This window comes from Scyliorhinus canicula, chromosome 26 (assembly GCF_902713615.1).
Source record: "Scyliorhinus canicula chromosome 26, sScyCan1.1, whole genome shotgun sequence".
Classification (NCBI taxonomy): domain Eukaryota; kingdom Metazoa; phylum Chordata; class Chondrichthyes; order Carcharhiniformes; family Scyliorhinidae; genus Scyliorhinus; species Scyliorhinus canicula.
This window is the reverse complement of record NC_052171.1, coordinates 17,087,262-17,100,647: the sequence shown is the minus strand read 5'-3', so window position 1 is coordinate 17,100,647 and position 13,386 is coordinate 17,087,262. Positions and strand designations below refer to the sequence as shown.

Below are 13,386 nucleotides of genomic sequence, written 5' to 3'. Positions count from 1 at the left end.
GCATTTTTATCAAAATATCAAGTCGACGATTAACTGTTTTCAGACTGATGCGTTATAAATGGTCTTTTGTCAGCTTCATTTGCAGGACGGGCACATTGCTGGCACCTATCTGCACCATCACCAAGACCGCCGACCTCCTATTCTGTAATGTCACTCATCCCCAGCCCTACCTCAGATCATTGTTGCTGAAACCCCCATCCACACCATCTTACCTCTAGACCCATCTATTCCAATGCTCTCCGGTCTGACACCCGACCTTCCATAACTTGAGCTCATCCAAACTTTTCCAGCCAATATCCTAACTCTCACCAAGTCCTGCTCACTCACCACCCTGATCTTGTTGACTTACACTAGATCCTGGTATAACAGTGCCTTGATTTTAAAATTCCCACCCCTAGTTTTCAAATCTGTCCATGGCCTATCCTCCTCCCTATCTCCTCCAGTCCTACAACCCCTTTGAGATCTCTGTGCTTCACCAATACTAGCCTCTCACATGTCACCAGTTTTAATTGATTCATGCAGATGGCAGTGCCTTCAGCTTCCTGGACCCTGGGCTGAAGAATAACCTCTCCAAACCTCCCCGCTTCTCTTTCCTGCTGGAAGGCAATCCTTGAAACCCATCTCTTGGACCGACCTTTTCATCACCTGTGCTATTATCTCCTTGCAGAATGAACCTGATGATGAAACTTGGAAACAGAAACACGAAATGCTGCAAATATTCAGCTGGTCAGGCACCATCTGCAGAGAGAGGGGGAAAACAGAATTTACTACAGATGGTTGACCAAATCAGGTTGATCCCCGGAGAGACTAATAACTTATAAGAAGTGTCAGTAAATGGCCAATAGGATCACTCGACAAGATTTCAAGATTTAAAACTTTTACTGCAACACACAAACTCAAAGCAACATTGGGAAACACTTTCAGTATTCTAAACTTGTATTCTAAACTTCAGAAAAGTTCCCCCATCTTCCATGTAAAATGAAGGAAAATATACCTCTCTGGTTATACTTTACACTGTTCCTTCAATAGGTACTCCGCGATCCAGGATTCTTAGATTTTTTTCACTATTTTAAAATATATTTAAAGAACTCAATTCTTTTTTTCCAGTTAAGGGGCAATTTAGCATAGCCAATTCACATCTTTTTGGGTTGTGGGGGTGAGACCCACACAGACACGGGGAGAATGTGCAAATTCCACACGAAGAGTGACCCGGGACCGGGATTGAACGCGGGTCCTCGGCGCTGTGTGGCAGCAGTGCTAACCACTGCGCCACCGTGCCACCCCAAACTGATTCTTAGCTAATCTTTTTATTTCCCTGCTGAGTAACTTCTCATCCCCGAATTAACTTTTAAGGTGTCGAATATCCTGGAGACTCTACCCTTTAGCCCAAACTAGGAAAATCTTCCAGCTTCAGTTAAACTGTCACCTCTTTTATAGAACATAGAACAGTACAGCACAGAACAGGCCCTTCGGCCCTCGATGTTGTGCCGAGCAATGATCACCCCACTTAAACCCACGTAACCCGTATACCCGTAACCCAACAATCCCCCCATTAACCTTACACTACGGGCAATTTAGCATGGCCAATCCACCTAACCCGCACATCTTTGGACTGTGGGAGGAAACCGGAGCACCCGGAGGAAACCCACACACACACGGGGAGGATGTGCAGACTCCACACAGACAGTGACCCAGCCGGGAATCGAACCTGGGACCCTGGAGCTGTGAAGCATTGATGCTAACCACCTGTCCCTTCAATCCAAACATGACCATCCACCCTCATTCTGCATGGTGAACAATAAAGACTTGCTACCTCTATCTCGCCGATCCCTTGGATTCTTGCAGACCGATCCTTTCTGTGAGGTTCAGTGATGTTTCGGGAATCATTTCAAAATTTCAAAATCCATCTCGTTGTTAGTGTAAATCACATGGGTCTTGTATCCAGGCAGAAACGGTAATAAGCTATCCTCCAGAGTCACCCCGCAAATCCATTCTATCTTGGAATTAAATAGACTGTTTAAAGTATAACTATTTACAAGACCTAACATTCCAAATACTTCCCTGTGACTTGGAGACTCACAGTCAATCCACCATCAGCATAGGTCATTATTTCTAAGTATGGCGATTTTGCATCTTCTTCCTCGTAAAACAACCTGTCCCTCCCCCTTTTAACCTTCAATAACCAAGTCTCCCAGGCTTGTTTGTTCAGAATGGATCATATGATGCTCTTCATTCTTCCATGGTACCCGAAATTAAAGATACAGTCCCAAAACATCACAATATGATCATGCCTCATTATTTGTAACAAAGGGTAATCGACATGAAGCATTAACTAATAGTTTTTTGACATTGCTTGGTGTCAAATGTTCGATGAAAATACTCCTCTGAAGCATCTTGGGGTGTTTCACAAAATTAAGTGTGATATTAGGGTGACTGAGTGGTTAGCATTGCTGCCTTACGGTACCAGGAACTGGGGTTCGATTTTGACCTTGGGTGACTATCTGTGTGCAGTTTGCCCGTTCTCTCCGTGTCTGCGTGGGTTTGCTCCCGATGCTCCAGTTTCCGCCCACAGTCTAAAGATGTGCAGGTTAGGTGGATTGACCATGCTAAATTTCCCCTTGGTGTCCAAAAGGTTAGGTGGGGATAGGGTGGGGGGGGGAGGGGCTTTTTCGAAGGGTTGGTGCAGACTTGACGGGCTGAATGGCTTCTTTCTGCACTGTAGGATTCTATGATTCTGTTAATGCAAGTTATTAACAATGCCGAGCCACCGATGGTTTAATATAACTGAGTGAGAGCGATTTGCAGTTGACAATGATCGTTAAACATGCCTGTTTACTCTTACAGAACGAGAGAGAAGCTGCTCACTTCTGTGCACAGGCTGCAAGTGATGTGGCCACATTAGCAGGGCCCAAGACGTTTAAGATCCCGTATTCCATCAGACAGAAAATCTGTTCCACCTTTGACGTTCCCAGTGCTTCAGGCAAAGACTGGCGGCTGTTAGCACAAAAACTCCACATAGACAGGTAAGTGGGAACTTAGGAAATCAGCAGCTTTCACCCTTTCTAAAAGTGAGACTTCACCTTCATTTGGAGTTATGTTTGCACAGTTGTCTTAATATTGCCTCAGTCTATCTCTGAAAAGTGCAGAACGAACTTGAAGGGTCAGTTCGGAGTCTGTGTGTAACAGTGACACCAGAATGTGGCTGACCTAGCTCACCAGGGAAAGGGAGAACCAGAGGCTATTTTGGGCTAATCTAATGTAATGTGTTGCAGTCGTCGTGTAAAAGGACCTTGGGAGGAGTGTCTGGAGAGCCAAGAGTGTGTACGATTTCACTGGTCACACATGAACATTCCCTTAAGCAGTCCGTTCGCAGCCTTGGAATCTTATTCTGACCGCACATAGCCACACCATTGCTGCGACTGCCGTTTTCAGCTCTGTAACAGCTCGTCCAGCTTGTGTGACTGCTCCTACCTCAGTTCATCTGATACTGTAGCCCCCTGTCTGAATCCAATTCTGGATTTCACATTCGCACCATGTCCTTTGATCCCCTTTGCCCCAATTCCACACTTTCGGAAGGATGTCAAGGTGCTGCAGTGGGGATTTGTAAGAATGGGATGTGGCTGTGAAATGCTTCAGTTACATGGAGAGACTGCAGATGTTGGGCCGATTGTCCTTCGAGTTCCTCAGTGTGTGCCAGTATTTGCAGAGCGTCCCCGGCAGTGTGCCACTGTTTACGCGGGCATGATACATTGAAGCATGCAGAGGTTTTTCCGAGGCTGCATCCCCAACACAGGAACGTTCGAGAACCCCTATGGTTCAGTGTTGCGAGGACTGGGAAGCTGTAAAAGAGTCACCCATCATCTTGAGTCGTGTTTGAGATGGGGAGGTTAGAAACGAAAATGGAAGCTGACCCAGTCCAGCAGTCCACATATTGGCCTTGCATGAAACTCAGTACTTGGGTCAGTCTCTCATCAGTGATTACATGTTGTGAAGGGGTATCTATCACGTGGCCACCGAGAGGCAGAAGAGGACAGGACCTGAGGATGAAAATTATCATCCCCCCTTCCCAATATTTTTCTTTGCTCTCTTCCTCTTAATGCCACATCATCACTGCCAAGTGTCCTCAGGAATGTTTCCCAAGTGGCTCTTGATCAACCAATATATTCAGCTGTGAATGACATCTCCATAAGACATAGAGGCAGAATTAGGCCATTCAGCCCATCGAGTGTGCTCCGCCATTCAATCATGGCTGATATTTTCTCATCCCCATTTCCCCCATAACCCCTGATCCCCTTATTAATCAAGAACCTCTCTGTCTCTGTCTTAAAGACACTCAGTGAATTGGCCTCCACAGCCTTCTGCGGCAAAGAGTTCCACATATTCGCCAACCTCTGGCTGAAGAAATTCCTCCTCATCTGTTTTAATGGATCGTCCCTTTAGTCTGAGGCTGTGTCCTCTGCTTCTAGCTTTTCCTACCAGTGGAAACACCCTCACCATATCCACTCTATCCAGGCCTCGCAGTATCCTGTAAGTTTCAATAAGATCCCCCCTCATCCTTCTGATGTACAGTCCTCGACCGCTCCTCAACTAATTTTTATTCCACTCGATAATTGCAATAAACCAGTTTTAAAACTGCCTCAAAAGCGGGCAGGTAGTCAATTTTAAAAAGACAGGACTGGTTTTAGGACAGTGGTGGGCAGTCTGCTGCTGATCTGGGTTCTGAGTGCATTTTTCTGACTGTCTCTGACTGTGCAGAGTTGTCACATTCTGCTGATTTCCGTTCCTACCCGTTTGACTGAGATGATGAATTTACAGTGCAGAAGGAGGCCAATCGAGCCTGCACCGGACCTTGGAAAGAGCACCCCACCCCATCCCACACCTCCAACCCACCCCTGCAACCCAGCAACACCACCCAACCTTTTTGGACACTAAGGGCAATTTAGCATGGCCAATCCACCCAACCTGCTCATCTTTGGACTGTGGGAGGAAACCGGAGCGCCCGGAGGAAACCCACGCAGACACGGGGAGAACGTGCAGGCTCCGCACAGACAGTGACCCAAGCCGGGAATCGAACCCGGGACCCTGGAGCTGTGAAGCAACTGTGCTAACCACTGTGCTACCGTGCCCCCCTGATTGCTTACAACATTGACTGTGAGAGCCGTGCTCTCTCTCTGCGTCCAATCAAGCGGAAATATTTTGTTTGTTTTCACCACTTGAAGTTGATGACCGTTCCATTAATACAGGAATGATTAAGCATTTTCTGTAACTTGTTGTGAAATATGCAGTGTGTATCAAATGTATTCAATCTTATTCATGGGGTCATAATTAGTGAACAAGCCCGATTTCAATCTTGCGGCCCATTGAGGTGAAGGCACCACCCAAGGTTGCCATCGCTGCTCCAGTTTGGAAAGCGGAAAGGAAGAGGTTAGGGTACATTTCCCCCTCCCCCCCATTGTTTCAATATGTCATTCCAATCCAAGCTGGCCTCCAAACCCTGACCCAGCCCATCCAGCCTCAGTTGGCCATCACTGTTTTAGGACATGATCTGTGACTGATTCCAATAGTCTGCAGGGACGCTGGAACTTTCTGACCCTTTTTCTTTTAACATTGGCAGGAACCTGAGCTACTTTGCAGTGAGGAGCAGCCCAGCCGGTACAATCCTGGACATATGGGAGGCACAGCATCAAAATGACAGAGACCTTGACTCCTTAGCCAGTGCTCTGGAGGAGATCGGCAGGGTCCACTGCCCTGCCCCAGTGAGAGGCGACGGCGATGGTGACGAATCAGACTACAACTATGGTGGATGATCGCGGGAGAGAGCTCTGTGCCACCAACCCGGGATTCAGCTCAACCTCCCTGCTTCCCCCCCGGCCTGAGCAAGCTCCGCTCAGTCACAATATCAGAAAGATTTCTCAGGAAATGCTATATGGTTTACTGTCCAGATCTTTGGATGTGTATGTAAATATGATTTATTTGTAAATATTTCTTAAAAAAAAGAAAGGGTGCACCAATTATAAATGATGGGGCCAATTAATCATCAGTGTCGATCAGTCACAGATGAGAGCAGTTCCGTCCATTCTTTGGCTCAGAGATTTATGGAATTATTATTCTGCGTCAGAAGTCCCAGAAAGCACGCTTTCCGAGATTTCCCGACTGTGAAGTGAGGAGATCATGGGACAGATGGGAGCTTGTTAAATGGCCTCAGAATAACATTACAGATAGTTCCCAGCTGTAAGGGTGAGGGGGCAAGTACGGTTTTGCTAACTCTCTTCGCACATACTCCTCCTGAAGCTTCCACCACCTGGCCACCCACCAACAATCCCAGTGAATGTTCTTTCAGGAAGCAAATCTGCCTTCCTCAGGCGGTCTGGCTTGCATGTGACTTCAGGCCCACCGCAATGTTGTTGACTCTTAAATACCAGCAGTTCCAAGATAATTAGAGCTGGTCAAAATGCCACCCCGGCCAGTGATACCAACATCCCATGAATGAACAAAGAAATAAAAACTTCCCCTGCTCGCTCAACCAGCTCTTTCTGGGAGACAAAAACCGGATAAAACACATGTCGTTGAGCCTGGGAGAACTGAAGACCTTGTTCGAAAGCCCACAGCACTGGCAGCTTGCGGTGCCCGTACTCTCGACATTGAGTTTTTGCTCCTGGGCTGTGTCAGCCCCGGTTGCTGGCAAGCGCCTGAGGCCCTCACATCGCGTTGTAACTTTTAATTTATCGCAATCTCCCAGTCGGCTTCTCCTTGCTTTCAGTTTCCGCCCTCCCAAACATTTGCCATCTCGTGCCTCTCCCTTTTGGGGGAACGCCCATCTAAATGATCCCGAGTAACAGTCACATTTGTGGCCCACGCTCTGCCACCGAGGCATGGAACGGGTGAGCCTCACCCTCCTTCAGCATTGGGTCTGTGAGTGGCTGTCACACCTTGGGTAACTGGAGAAACTCCCGGCCGTGAACCATGCTCCCAACGCTATTCAGTCGGGTAATGTACGGTGCTTGTTGATGTGTAAAGGTGGCATTGTAAGCAATCAGCTGAAGACAGATGGGGCGGCATCTGGACACGGCAAAGTCAGGGTCTTCTGGAGTGTGGACCGTGATGCAGAGTCAGAGAGTCACAGAGGTCGCCAGTACAGAAAAGGCCCTTGGGCCTATGGTGTGCGCGCCACTCAAAAGACAACCACCTCAATATTCAAATACCATTTTCCCTTTTTCACACAGTGTGGTTGAATCTTAAATGTTTAATCTGCAAAACCTTTGCCCTTAGTGTTGGGTGGGGTTACTGGGTTATGGGGATAGGGTGGAGGTGTTGACCTTGGGTAGGGTGCTCTTTCCAAGAGCCGGTGCAGACTCGATGGGCCGAATGGCCTCCTGCACTGTAAATTCTATGTAAATTCTATGATAAAACAATCTGAGGGTTAGGGAAGTTTTTCCCTGCAAGCATTGGAGTCCCATGGTTCTAGGTCTTTTTTAAATAAAAGCTCAAATTACCATGAGAGATACAGGAAAATACCTGGTCGGGTACAAAACCAACTTTCCCCGATCTGGCGGTGGGAGAGGCGCATTAGAATCTTTATTCAAATCAAGCGCTACTTGAATCGGTTGCTGAAATAATTGTTGCACCCTTCTGCTGAAGTAACTGTCCCATTCTCCTCTTGTTCCTTGTGAATATTGTCTTGTTCATTCACATCTGACGTACGTGTACCAGCTGAACTCTTGACGGATTTTGTAAGCTATTTACTAATGCCTCCATTCTGCTCATCAGCCAACACAGCCCTATTTCTATCCAAATCCACCTGTAACAGGTTACTCCACAGATTGGTGGGTCCTTGTGGTTTTATTTGTGTACGAATAATCATAAAAATCTCTGTGGGTCTTGATTTTTCTTTGTTTTGATTGACGGTGGACTCCATGGATCCCTGGGATGGCGAGATGGTTGTGAGGGTAGTTCTGAGAATACTGTGTTTGGTTTAGCTGTACTGCAGCGGCAATACCATATCCCTGTTCCCCCCCATTGCATTGACAGCATGATCCCAGTGCTGCTTCAGGCTACCTGCCTGCCTCCCACCCCAACATTGCCCTTCCCTACAATGGTCTAGCGCCTGAATGTGCTTTCTGGTTTTTATTCAAGCGTGGATTTTTTATTTCCCCTCCTTCAGGAGAGGAGGGCAGCCACATGCTGCCCATCGCTAACTGCCCTCGATAACCCCTTCTTGAAATGCTGCTATCTATGCGGTGCTGTTGGGCAGGGATTTCCATGATTATTTTTATTGACGCGGGTTCATACAGTTGAGTGGCTTGCCAGGCCATTGTCGAGGTCAGTTAAAGAGGTGACCACATCGCTGAGGGTCTGGAGCGCCCCTTGTTCTCTTCTCTTGTTGATTGTTCTTCTTAAGAACTCCTTTTCCTAAATCCCTCAACCTTCACCCCCATAGAATTCCTACAGTGCAGAAGGGGGCCATTCGGCCCGTCGAGTCGACACCAATCCTCTGAAAGGGTACCCTACCTCGGCACATTCCCCGCCCTATCCTTGGAAACCCCCTAACCCCACTTAGCCGTTGGACACTCAGGGACCATTGATCATGGCCAATCCACCTGCATAGCTTTGGACTGTGGGAGGAAACAGGAGGACCCATTCAGACACGGGGAGAATATGAAAACTCCAAACAGACAGTCAACCGAGGCCAGAATTGAAACTGACACGGTGAGGCAGCAGTGCTAACCACCCTGGGGCCTTTCCCTTCCCGTCTTTTAGAAACCTCCTTGAAAACTATTCCTTGTGAATACTTTTCAATTTGTTCTCCCTGAATTGTATTTTCGGCCCTCTCCCCTTCCCCCTCATTCACTCCTGAGGCACTAATCAGTGTGATGAACTCCGTAGCAATTGAAGATTGTTAGATTGCTGGATGCTTTCTGAAGCAGCCCACCAGGAAGGACCCTGAAGGCAATCTTTAGACGTTGCATTAATTTTTTATTTATTTTTTTTTTTATAAATTTAGATTAGCCAATTATTTTTTCCAATTAAGGGGCAATTTAGCGCGGCCAATCCACCTACTCTGCACATTTTTGGGTTGTGGGGGCGAAACCCACGCAGACACGGGGAGAACGTGCAAACTCCACACGGACAGTGACCCAGAGCCGGGATCGAACCTGGGACCTCAGCGCCGTGAGGCGGTTGTGCTAACCACTATGCCACCGTGCTCCCTAGACGTTGCATTAATTGAGTCAAATTAATTTTTGGACATCAGTAATTCTAATTTAAATGGTTTCTTTTTGCCTCTTTCACTTAAGGCTACTTTAATGCCCAGTTGCAGTCAAAGGAAGACGTAGGCACCCATCAGCAAGTGAGACAAAAATGGAGAGCAGGAGATATGAAAGGAATAGGATGCTGAGGTAGGTCTGAAGGAGAGGAAGAGTTGGAGATAAGGATGAAAGAGTTCATAGAGAGAAAAGATAAATTTTAGTGATAGAAATAGTGATACTCAAGAATAAGCACCATGTATGTGTTTTTACTCCGGGTAGTTGATAGAACAGTACAGCACAGAACAGGCCCTTCGGCCCTCGATGTTGTGCCGAGCAATGATCACCCTACTCAAACCCACGTATCCACCCTATACCCGTAACCCAACAACCCCCCTCCCCCCTTAACCTTACTTTTTAGGACACTACGGGCAATTTAGCATGGCCAGTCCACCTAACCCGCACATCTTTGGACTGTGGGAGGAAACCGGAGCACCCGGAGGAAATCCACGCACACACGGGGAGGACGTGCAGACTCCGCACAGACAGTGACCCAGCCGGGAACCGATCCTGGGACCCTGGAGCTGTGAAGCATTTATGCTAACCACCATGCTACCGTGCTGCCCCATCTTTCCTGCTGGTTTTTATTTGTAACTTAGCCCCTACGCTGGTTTCTGGAGCTCGCTGGGGAGACACACTTGGCTTGTTGGCCAACAGGGAGAAGAAGGCAGGCAAAAGTGGGGCATGAGGGAGTGTGGTGGGATACTGTGCCTGCAGTGTTGAATCCACCTACCTTTACAGCACCACCTCCTGTGAGAAAAGGCCATTTAATCAGGTGTGATGGTGGAAAGTGGACAAGGTTGATTTAGTCACCCACTGCCCGGTTTTAACTATTATACCCAGTGCATCAATTCCTATCGTTCAAATGGACATTTGTTTTTAAATAAGGTAGATTTTTCATTTCTTCGAATCCTGTCCGCTGACAAGTCTGATTGGTATTGAAATAATATTTCCGCGTAGACTTATTTATACTGCTGAATCTCTACTGGAGAGTCGGTTGAACTCGACCTGAATTTTCTACATGGGTATATGTAGTGGAGCATTGATTACAGTACCAGGGGGCAGCCCATCGATTTGATGGCCCGACCCTCGGCTGAAGATTGATGGAAACCCCTGTAGTGACACTGGACAGTTGGGTGCATACCCCTGTGACACGTTCCCCCCCCCCCCCCCCCCCCGCTAGGTTTGGGAAGGTGTCTATGGAACTTTGGTGAGTTACTGCAATGCATCTTGTAGGCGGTACTCACAGCTGCCACTGTTCGTCGGTGGTGGAGGGATTGAATGTTTGTGGAAGGGGGAAAAATCAAGCGGGCTGATTATGCTTTTGCGTTATTCTATGAAAAAAGCGGGTGGTTTCGCTACAGCGGTGACCCGTCTCCAAGGCCAGTATGACGCAAGGTGAAATTCTACCGCATGGATTCACCGTGGAAAGACAGGTGTCCAGTGTTATTCTCTCTCACTCCCCCTCTTTGAATCCTGCTGCACACTGCCATTCAAGCAGAACATTCTTCCCTCCACCGTGCCAGCTTTGTTCTGTACAGTACTGCTGGTTGTAGGTCATTTTGGCAGTTCAGGGACGTGTCCCATTTTAATGAGTTGTGTTAAGGCTTTTAACAAACAATTTAGGCGGGAGATCACGAAAGCAGGCGAACAAAGAGTTGCAGTAAATGTGCTTTCAATTCAGTGGGTGTTTTTTTAACTGACCACACTGGGCAGGGGGGGATATTGCCAAGATAGTTAAAGGCACCACGAGTAAATGCATCATTGAATTGGCAGCGGTCAGAACCGGGGTAATATCAATTTTGACAAGTGGAATGTGACCATAAGAAAAGGACCCTTTGTGGCTTTGCAATGTTGGACATGAAGGATTAAAGTGGTACTCGCAGGGACCTGTCCGGCTTTGCGAAGATGTGAGTGAGGCCAGGTCTTAAAATTGGGCCAGTGTCAGCGCATTCCCGCTTCACAAGTTGCAATCCCGGGAACTGTGATGAGGTGTGCACACTGTGGCGCCTCATTGAGCCGGAACTTCACACTTCACATGACGGAAGAACAGATGGCGGCACTTTGAAACCATTGATCCAGAGGGCCAACACGGTGGACTTGACGGGCTCACACATTGAAACTACCTCTCACTGTGTCCACTTTGTGCACAGTCCATGAGGCTCTTCTCACAGGCATTTGAATGCCTGTGAGAAGAATCGGGAGCGTCAACTTCATCAGAGCTGAGACGAGCAAGGAGGGGACATGAGAAGTCTTTGGCAGGTAGGATCAAGGAAAACCCAAAAGCTTTCTATAGGTATGTCAGGAATAAAAGAATGACTAGGGTAAGAGTAGGGCCAGTCAAGGACAGTGGTGGGAAGTTGTGTGTGGAGGCTGAGGAGATAAGCGAGATACTAAATGAATACTTTTCGTCAGTATTTACTCAAGAAAAAGATAATATTGTGGAGGAGAATGCTGAGACCCAGGCTATTAGAATAGATGGCATTGAGGTGCGTAGGGAAGAAGTGTTGGCAATTCTGGACAAGGTGAAAATAGATAAGTCCCCGGGGCCGGATGGGATTTTTCCTAGGATTCTCTGGGAAGCCAGGGAAGAGATTGCTGAGCCTTTGGCTTTGATTTTTAGGTCATCATTGGCTACAGGAATAGTGCCAGAGGACTGGAGGATAGCAAATGTGGTCCCTTTGTTCAAGAAGGGGAGTAGAGATAATCCCGGTAACTATAGGCCGGTGAGCCTAACGTCTGTGGTGGGTAAAGTCTTGGAGAGGATTATAAAAGATACGATTTATAATCATCTAGATAGGAATAATATGATTAGGAACAGTCAGCATGGTTTTGTGAAGGGTAGGTCATGCCTCACAAACCTTATCGAGTTCTTTGAGAAGGTGACTGAACAGGTAGACGAGGGTAGAGCAGTTGATGTGGTGTATATGGATTTCAGTAAAGCGTTTGATAAGGTTCCCCACGGTCGTCTATTGCAGAAAATACGGAGGCTGGGGATTGAGGGTGATTTAGAGATGTGGATCAGAAATTGGCTAGTTGAAAGAAGACAGAGAGTGGTAGTTGATGGGAAATGTTCAGAATGGAGTTCAGTTACGAGTGGCGTACCACAAGGATCTGTTCTGGGGCCGTTGCTGTTTGTCATTTTTATAAATGACCTAGAGGAGGGCGCAGAAGGATGGGTGAGTAAATTTGCAGACGACACTAAAGTCGGTGGAGTTGTAGACAGTGCGGAAGGATGTTGCAGGTTACAGAGGGACATAGATAAGCTGCAGAGCTGGGCTGAGAGGTGGCAAATGGAGTTTAATGTGGAGAAGTGTGAGGTGATTCACTTTGGAAAGAATAACAGAAATGCGGAATATTTGGCTAATGGTAAAATTCTTGGTAGTGTGGATGAGCAGAGGGATCTCGGTGTCCATGTACATAGATCCCTGAAAGTTGCCACCCAGGTTGATAGGGTTGTGAAGAAGGCCTATGGTGTGTTGGCCTTTATTGGTAGAGGGATTGAGTTCCGGAGCCATGAGGTCATGTTGCAGTTGTACAAAACTCTAGTACGGCCGCATTTGGAGTATTGCGTACAGTTCTGGTCGCCTCATTATAGGAAGGACGTGGAAGCTTTGGAACGGGTGCAGAGGAGATTTACCAGGATGGAGGGAAAATCTTATGAGGAAAGGCTGATGGACTTGAGGTTGTTTTCGTTAGAGAGAAGAAGGTTAAGAGGTGACTTAATAGAGGCATACAAAATGATCAGAGGGTTAGATAGGGTGGACAGCGAGAGTCTTCTCCCGCGGATGGAGGTGGCTAGCACGAGGGGACATAGCCTTAAATTGAGGGGTAATAGATATAGGACAGAGGTCAGAGGTGGGTTTTTTACGCAAAGAGTGGTGAGGCCGTGGAATGCCCTACCTGCAACAGTAGTGAACACGCCAACATTGAGGGCATTTAAAAATTTATTGGATAAGCATATGGATGATAAGGGCATAGTGTAGGTTAGATGGCCTTTAGATTTTTTCCATGTCGGTGCAACATCGAGGGCCGAAGGGCCTGTACTGCGCTGTATCGTTCTATGTTCTATGTTCTAGAAGCA

At 47.3% G+C, this 13,386-nt stretch overlaps 1 protein-coding gene across 6 annotated transcripts in view; it reads left to right on the top strand.

The window, feature by feature from the left end:
• LOC119957330 (netrin receptor UNC5D-like) overlaps positions 1 to 7,882 on the top strand; it is a 464,604-nt gene extending 456,722 nt beyond the window's left edge. For all 6 annotated transcript variants that reach the window (XM_038785226.1, XM_038785223.1, XM_038785222.1 and 3 more), the window contains 2 exons: positions 2,845 to 3,023; positions 5,615 to 7,882. In XM_038785226.1, the coding sequence (XP_038641154.1) occupies positions 2,845 to 3,023; positions 5,615 to 5,807 (372 nt within the window). In that variant the 3' untranslated portion in view covers positions 5,808 to 7,882. The remainder of the gene's footprint in view (positions 1 to 2,844; positions 3,024 to 5,614) is intronic.
• Positions 7,883 to 13,386: the final 5,504 nt, after the last annotated feature.